The sequence below is a fragment of the Bison bison genome, unplaced genomic scaffold (assembly GCF_000754665.1).
Source record: "Bison bison bison isolate TAMUID 2011002044 unplaced genomic scaffold, Bison_UMD1.0 scf7180017864217, whole genome shotgun sequence".
Classification (NCBI taxonomy): domain Eukaryota; kingdom Metazoa; phylum Chordata; class Mammalia; order Artiodactyla; family Bovidae; genus Bison; species Bison bison.
Window position 1 is genome coordinate 4,246,410 of NW_011494789.1, and position 8,764 is coordinate 4,255,173.

At 49.8% G+C, this 8,764-nt stretch overlaps 1 protein-coding gene across 3 annotated transcripts in view; it reads left to right on the forward strand.

Moving 5' to 3' along the window:
- Positions 1-8,764, forward strand: part of SLC39A14 (solute carrier family 39 (zinc transporter), member 14) — a 49,168-nt gene that overhangs the window by 32,526 nt on the left and 7,878 nt on the right. For 2 of the 3 annotated variants that reach the window (XM_010845470.1, XM_010845472.1), the window contains 2 exons: positions 3,075-3,352; positions 5,339-5,525. In XM_010845470.1, coding sequence (XP_010843772.1) covers positions 3,075-3,352; positions 5,339-5,525 — 465 coding nt within the window. Of the gene's footprint in view, positions 1-3,074; positions 3,353-5,338; positions 5,526-6,308; positions 6,479-8,764 lie in introns of all 3 variants that reach the window. The other variant, XM_010845471.1, reaches the window with a different exon arrangement.

The window sequence follows — 8,764 nt, forward strand, 5'->3', positions numbered from 1 at the left end:
CCCCACGGACAGTAGCCTGCCAGGCTCCTCTGTCCATGGTATTCTTTAGGCAAGAGTACTGGAGTGGGTTGCCATTTCCTTCTCCAGGGAATCTTCCCAACCCAGGGATCAAACTCATGTCTCCTATATTAGCAGGCAAACTCTTTACTACTGAGCCACCAGGGAAGCCCTCGTTTGTTAGGCAGAGATAATTGTTCTACCTTCTCTTAAAGACATTGATGAATGTCAGATGCTTCAGTAAAGTACTGGGACCTCTAGCAGCTTATCTCATCAGCTATTTGCCTCCCCTTTCCTAAACCCATGCAAGCCCTCCCCTACTTCGTTTTAACTGCACAGCACATGCTTAGACAAATTCCACTATGGTCTGGCAGAGAACAGACTTCTTTGTACAGTGGGGTTTAGCTGTTTTAGACTTAAGATCCACTCTGCTAACTAACCATGATTTAACTTTGGTGCTTGGTAGAGACTTGAGAGCTTTTAGTCCCAAAATAGCACTTGTATAAACTACCCTCTTGGCTGGTGCCTAGCCCATTCACTGGTATATATTCACTGGAGTGATGGTTTACATCCCGGATTGGGTTGTGTGCCTTGTGTGTGGGACCTAGAGCCTATAATGTGCCAGCTGCGCTTGCACTTGGAACCTGTGTCCTGTGTGCGTGGCAGGCCTGGTGCAAAGCCAGCCACAGTGCTTCCTTTGGCAGCTTAGTATCTGACTGAGAGGGAATCAAAGTAGGGGAACCCTGCTAATGATTAGTCATATAATCATCAGAGCCCTGTTTTATCAAGTGCTCTCTTGCGTCTAGTCGCTTGCCAAAGCTCATGTCATTAGGTTTTCACAATAGTCCAATGATGTGGGTACCAATTTTACAGATGAGAAAACTGAGGTGTGGAGAGAGACTACGTAACTTGGCCAAGGTCACTTCTGGGAATCAGCGGCATGAAAATTCAAGCCAAGTCTTTTGACCCTGAGGGCCATAGTACACTACATCACTGCTCACAGTGATTCTAGAATGTTGACTCTAGTTAAATAGCTTGCCCAAGATCACACAGCTGGTAAATGGCAGAGTTGCCCTGCCGTTACCCACTCTGCTCTGGTGCCTCTGTCCACACCAGGCACTGTGCCAGAGCCCTGGGTGCCCAGGGAGATGTGGAAGTGACTGAAGCACCCGGGTTCCTGGGCCCCAGATTAAATAGGAGGCTCACTTCCCCCTCCTGGTATTTATTTCACAAATTAAATTATAACTCTCCTAAGGGAAATGATTAACTAAAGAAAAGTTGTCAGTTGTGCTACCAGAAGGTTTCATTTTTCTCTGTTCTTTCTCAGTTCTTAACTGTTTACGTAATTGTTCCACTTCTTTATTTAATGTTAAACTCCTGATTCTGCTTTTTATCACTGCATACTGTTGCATGAAATCAATATAATTCACTTGACCACAACACATCTTTCTGCCAATGGCTTTTTTATTTTGGGATTGCTTCTATTAGTGTAAATTCTAGAAGAAGTAGAATTATTAAAGGATTGAGATACATTTAGTATCATAACTTTTCCAGAGTCGTATAGATAGCCACTGGAATTTGTTGTTTAACCTCACTAACATTTGATTTAAAGTGTTTTGCTATCTTAATAAGTAGCAAAGTAGCACCCTCCATCTTTTAAATTTATATTCTTAAACCAGGGAGACCAAGTTTTGGGGTTTTTTTGGTTTTTGTTTTTAATTGGCTCTACTGGTCTTCTTGCGGGCTTTCTGTAGTTGGGATCGAGTGGAGATTACTCTCTAGTTGCGGTGCGGTGGCATCTCTTGTTGCGGAGCGTGGGCTCTAGGGCACGCGGGCTTCAGTAGTTGTGAATCACCAGCTTAGTTGCCTTGAGGCATGTGGAATCTTCCCTGACCAGGGATCAAAAACCCATGTCCCCTGCCTTGGCAGGAGGATTCTTAACCACTGGACCACCAGGGAACTCTAAGACTAGTAGTTCATATTGGTTCCCTAATTTAGGTAGTGTAGAAATAACTCTTTGGCGTGTTTGATGGTGTATATTTTCCCCAGTCTACTGCCCCCCACCTTTTAGTTGTACTTTTCATTTTTCAGATTTTTCCTTTGAAGAATTTCAAGCATATACAAAAGTAGAGAGAGTAGTATAATGAATTCCCATCACTTAGTTCCAACTCATGCCTAGTTGTCAACTCATGCCTAATCTTGTCTCATCTGTACTCTAATGCAAATATTCCCTCCTTTGTTATTTTGAAGCAAATCCCAAGTAAGATACTTAATCCACGATGATCTCCGTGTCTCTAAAAAGATACAGACTTTAAAAGAAAACCATAACCACATGACTTCCCTGGTGGTCCACTAGCAGAGGTCACCTGCCAGTGCAGGGGACCTGGGTTCCATCCCTGGTCTGGGAGGATCCCACATGCAGTGGGTAAACTAAGCCTGTGCACCACAAGTACTGAGCCTGCGCCCCCGAGCCTGGGCTCTGCAAAGAGAAGCCACCTTCATGAGGAGCCCACGCACTGCAGCTAGAGGGTAGCCCTCTGCTTGCCGCAACTAGAGAAAGTCCATGTGTAGCAAGGAAGACCCAGCACAGCCAAAAAAAAGTTAATTAAAAAAAAAAACACACATAGTTTTTCTTTCCCTTTTTTAAAAAAACTACATATAATGATTTGACTGTGCTGTGTCCTAGTTATAGCACCGGAGAGTCTTTGTTGCAGCATGCAAACTCTTAGTTGCGGCATGTGAACTCTTAAGTTGTAACGTGTGGAACCTAGTTTCCTGACCAGGGATCGAACCTGGGCCCCCTGGACTGGAAGCCCGGAGTCTTAGCCACATGGACCACAGGGGAAGTCCCTACTTTTTAAGAATTTAGTCAGACCTGTTGAATTTGTTTTTATTTTCTGTCACAAAGAAGGATCGTTCTCAAAAGTTAGGCAGAGACTTAGAGAAGGGATGAAGGATCAGCTTTGGGACTGACTGGATCCAGAGTCTGAGGAGAGACCCTCCTGTCTGGAGCGAGCCCTGTGGGTCTGCAATGGAAGGAAAGGGTGGGTCTCTCACCTGGCTCTTCGCTCTTGCAGGCTCATCCGTCACCATGGAGCTGCTGCGCCCAGCCCTCCCCAGCTACTTCCTGCTGACCCTGCTCAGCATATGGACGGCTGCTTCTGAGGCTCGTGCTGTGTCCACAGGGATGCCCACCATCAGTGCAGCCTCTTTTCTGCAAAACCTCATGCATCGCTATGGGGAGGGTGACAGCCTTACCCTTCAGCAGCTGAAGGCCCTGCTCAACCACCTGGACGTGGGAGTAGGCCGGGGCAATATCTCCCAGCCCGTGCAGGGCCCGAGGAACCTCTCGACGGTAAGGCCTTCAGCTCCGCCCAGCACCGATTCTACCCTTTCAAGGTTCACAGTCTAGGTGGGGCCAGGTGAGCCTTGATGACAGAGCAGAGGGGCCACTTCTTGCCCTGCAGTCTGGGTCAGCTGGTCTGAGACTCCAGCTGCACCTCACAACCTTCTCCATGGGTGCACTGAAGCCCTTAGCCCAGGACAGCCATGCAGTAGGGGCTGCCCGCTGTCCAGACCCTGCCACAGAGCTGTACTGGGAACTCCTGGAACTGATGCTAGGCTGGGGTTCCTGGGTCAGCTTGTGCTTCTAATAGAGTTTTTGCAAAAAACTCTTTTTGCAAAACTTTGCCCATCATCCTGGGTGAGCCTCAAAGTACCTCCAGGTGCAGGTGGCAGATCTTCATTATATCCTGTATACAGTGAGATGGGCTTCTGTGGTGACTTAGACAGTAAAGAATCCACCTGCCATTGCAGGAGATGCAGGTTCAATCCCTGGGTTGGGACAATCCCCTGGAGAAGGAAATGGCAACCCACTCCAGTATTCTTGCCTGGGAAATCCCATGGACAGAGGAGCCTGGCAGGGTACAGTCCATGGGATTGCAAAGAGTGGAACATGACTGAGTAAGCAACAACAATATACTGGGATACTAAGGGACGCACTGTGTGTTCTGCAGGGACCAGGATTAAGACTCGGGTATTTTGGCTTCTGATTCTGTCTTCTGTCTTCCATGTCATCTTGGCTAATCAGAGTCTGAGGCCGTGTGTGGCAGCCAAATATAAGTCACCCCGCAATGTCTTTATACATCTCCTCTGTTCCCTGTGCTGAGTGTTGTGAAAAAGACAGAAAAAATGAGTCATCTTCAGGGAGTTTACTGTTCAGATGGGGAGCTCAACCAACCAAACACAGAGTTAGCTGATACTTAGATGAAGTGTTAAGAGGCTGTGGGTTGGAGAGTCATTTTCTGATTCAGAAATGACAGGAGCGGGTGAGTATGGGCTAACTGGTCAAGGAAGCTTTGTGGGTGGGGTGTTCTGGAGCTTCACCCTGAAGGAGAGCAGAGTTCAGAGAGGTCAAGTAGCCAGAAGTGGGGAACCATGTGGCATAGATGTGGAACCATGGGGGCGTGGCGCACCTCTGAGTCAGAGGGGAGCCTGCCCCAGATTGGGGGCTCATGTAGCCTGACCCCAGCGACCTTCTGGTGCAGCACAAGGATTTTGGGGGTCACCAAGTCTAGCCTCCAGCTTTGTAGGCCCAGGAAGCCCTCCTTCATCAGCCCTCCCAGAGGGTTGGTTCATTAGACACAGACCCACGTAAAACCAGTGAAAGACTGACGTGTGAGTGTCTAATTAGAAGTGAAATGGCAGTGTTTCAGGGGAATGGTATGTGAGAACCACTTACCTGGTGCCTCCCAGGGAACTGAGAGCCCAAGCCCACTGGGCAGCCCACGCCTCTCCCTGGCAGACCCTGAATCTTCAGGTACTCCTCCTCCCTTCCCCAGTCTCTGCCAGCATATTCTTCAGGCTGCAGACATTACTGCACATGGCCCAGGAGACCCAGGAGACAGCATAGACACCTGTGCTCAGTGGCTCTGGAGAAGCATCTGAAATCTGCATTTTACTATAACAGCTCCCGGGGTTGTTGTGATGTGGAGCCAGATTGGGTATCTGGGAGAAACTGCATATTCAGGTATGCACAGAGGCATGTTTTCCAGCAGCCGCACCCTGGTCATAATAATTGGAATCCAGTTGTTTCCAGAACTTCTGGGTAGCCATTCATAGATGGGCGTGTGGAAGGCATGTCTGGGTGGCTGATCTCTTAAGATTACTTATCAGTGTTTTATGTTTAAGGACTACTTTGCTCTCATCCTTGGAAATTAGCCTGCAGATTCCATGAAAGTTAGCCAGTTCCATCTTCTATTCTTCATCTTGGAGAGCTCCTCAGGGGCAAGGTGTGACCTTGGGTCCTAAGAGGCTTTCTGCCCCTCCCTCTTGGTTTCAGTGCTTCAGTTCTGGAGAACTCTTTGCTGCCCACAACCTCAGCCACCAGTCGCAGATCGGGGAGCGTGAGTTCCAGGAGTTCTGCCCCACCATCCTCCAGCAGCTGGACTCCAGGGCCTGCTCCTCCGAGAACCAGGAGAATGAGGAGAACGAGCAGACAGAAGAGGGGAGGCCCAGCTCGGTGGAAGGTGAGCCAGGATGGGGAGGCAGGGCCTGGTGTCCATGCTTGTCAGCACCGGGACTGCCGGGGTGATCAGATAGAGCAGCTCACTGAATGATTAATCGGTTATCCTCCTCTTATCATCGTCAGGAGGGGTGAACAGAAGTAATGTCTAAACTGATATCTCCCATGCTCACGAGACCAGTCCAGCACATAACCAGGCTGGGCAGTGTGGCTGGTGAGTGGTCAGTGTGAGGCTTTTGGACCACTTTCCCTTTTGGTTTTCATTAAACTACCAGGGGGCCAATGCCTTGATTTTTTGAGTTTAGCATTTAAGGCGTTTCTCAGTCTGCCCTCGTCCCACTTCACCCACCTACCCTCCTCCTCTGCCTGGACCTCTGCTCCAGCCACTGTGGTTCACGTGTATACACGTGGCTCCCTTGGGCCTGGATCGAGCTCCTGCAATCCTGTCCTGCTGGTGTGAGCTGCCAGCATTTGGTACCTGACAAATGCCACCTGTGTCCTGCCCCACGTCATTATTTAACTCTTGTGGTCTTTAGCTTTTCATGGGTTCACCTGCCCCTCCATCTGAAAGGTAAGCTACTTTGGATAGCAACTTTGGTGTATGTTTTCAGGCTTCTTCACAGCACCCAGCAAGAGACACTCGGCAAGCATTTATTGATGGGCTGGCAAAACTCTGTCTGCCCTGGTTGCGGCTGGGTTCAAAATGGGGAGTTGCACGCACCCCCAGCAGCAAGAGCACCCCCACCCGCAGTAATGGCGGCCCTCGTCTGTTCTTGTTCCTCCACAGTGTGGGGCTTTGGTTTTCTCAGTGTCTCACTGATTAACCTGGCCTCTCTCCTGGGAGTCCTCGTCCTGCCCTGCACGGAGAGAGCGTTTTTCAGCCGTGTGCTCACTTACTTCATCGCCCTGTCCATTGGAACGCTGCTCTCTAACGCGCTCTTCCAGCTCATCCCAGAGGTGCAGTAGAACAGAAGCGTGCGCGTCCTCTCTCCCCGGGGTGTCCCTGCCCCGACCTGTGCTCCAAGGCCCCTGACAGCCGCCACCTGAAACATTGACGTCTTCTTCTAGTCAAGGGACCCGAATGACTTCTGCCTCTGAATCTCCAGGGCCTCCTGTCACTCATGGGGCACCCAGGTCGGCCTCTGGCCTCTTCAGGGGTTGTCAGATGCAAGGCTGTTAGCACTCACCCCCGTCACCACCACCACACCATCACCATGCTGGGGATCTGTCAGCCTCCTTCGCCAGTCAGTGCCTTTCCTAAGCCCAGTTGGCAGGGCTTGAAAGGAAAGTGGTCGGTGGTGGCTGCCCCTACCCTTGGTCCTCCTGATCCCTGCCAATCTAAGTAGAGGCCCTGGCAGTACTCAGATGTGGCCACCAAGAGATGATCCATCTGGAATGAGGTGGAAGGAAAGAGGGTACCAACTGAAAAGTGAAACTGGCTTAAAAAGATCCTTTTTTTTAAAGCAGGCCCTAATCCACACAGTGTGGGCTTCCTTGCTGGCTCAGTGGTAAAGAATCCACCTGCCAGTGCAGAAGACACGGGTTCGATTGCTGGGTCAGGAAGATCCTCTGGAGGAGGCGATGGCAAGCCACTCCAGTATTCTTGCCTGGGAAATCCCATAGACAGAGGAGCCTGGTAGGCTGCAGTCCATGGGGTTGCAAAAGAGACACTACTTATGACTAAACAAAAACAGTCTGCAGGATACAAAGCCAAACACAGAATCAAGACTGTGAAACAAAAACAAGTGAAGTGACCTGCAGCCCTTCACACCTTGCATCTTGACTTCTTCCTGATAGGAGTGACTTCCTGGCGCCCCGACTTGACTGTTTTGAAATATTCGTTAATTTTGTTCTTTAATTGTAAACACTGAGGAGCTTAAAAAAAAAAAGGCCCAAGGTGACAGTCTGCCCACCTGTCAACTCGGGCAGGGACGTGCAGTGGGGCAGTGGGTGACGTGCCCCCCTCCACTTTGAGAATGTTGGCTTTGCCTTCCATAGGCAGTTGCCCACCTTTCCCAATCAGAAGACATCATGGGGATTTCCCTGGTGGTCCAGTGGCTAAGACTCCGAGCTCCCAATGCAGGGGCCCTGGGTTCAGTTCCTGGTCATGGAACTAGATCGCATATGCTGTGCTAGCGACCAAAAAAAAACTCTATGGGATGCCGGCCTTACCTTACCTGTTCCTGCTTCATGATGAGAGAAGAAATTTGGTTTAAGGTGAACCATCTCGATGCTATGTCAGAATTGCACATGAATCTAGCAAGCACTTCTTAGGGCAGGCCTCATCTTGGGCTATTTTTTTTCCAGCTCTGGAAATTAAATTTATTAATTTTTTTTTTCAAGATCAGAAATGAAATGCTGTGTTGCCTGTTGAATAGAAATACAATAATGATGCATACTCTACCCCTGGCCTCACAGGGGAGGCTTTGTCCTGCCCGGAGTGTGTGACTCTGAGAAATGGAAGAGGAAATATTTTTTGGCAGGGCGATCTTGGAACTCTGTTCTCTATGCTGCAGCCCTCTCAAAGCAAATGGAAACAAACGAAACCTGAGGGAGTTCTCTGGTTGTCTAGTGGTCACTGCTGTGGCCTGGGTTCAGTCCCCTGTTGGGGAACTAACATCCTACAAGCTATGCAGCCAAAAGAAAAAACAAACAAAAAACATAGAGGGAAAAAATGGCAAGAAAACCCGGGCTGTTGAGAGAGTGAATTCTGCGGGCATCGGGCCTTGTTTGTTTATCCTTTCTGACCTGGTTGTGTCCTGTGCAGTGCTGAGCAGGTGCGAGGAGTGTCCATGTGCCTGCAGCGTGGGTTGGATGTGCAAACATGTGTATGTGCAGCACGACGGCCTCTTCCCGGGCTCTCGTTTCCTCTCCCGGACAGCCCTCGAGTCCAAAGTCCGCCAGGCAGCCTCTGGCCTGGCCTGGGGACACTTCGGCTAAGACTGAAACTGCCCTGCCAGGCACAGCAGCAGGCAGGTGGGACTCGGCCACCAGGCAGCAGGGGCAGGAGAGAAGCAGCGTTCCAAGACCACCTCAAGCTCCTCCCCCATTTCTCCTGAACTTGATTGAAGAAAATTTCATCAGACTTGAATCACTAACAAATGTTCTGTTTCTCTCTCCCTCCCTGCTTGTCTCTCTCTGATTCTTCTCCTTTGTCTCCTTTGTTAATATCTGTCAACCAAACCCCTCCTGACCACTCCCTCCCCCCATCCTGCCTTCCCTCAATGGTGGCTGCCATACCCC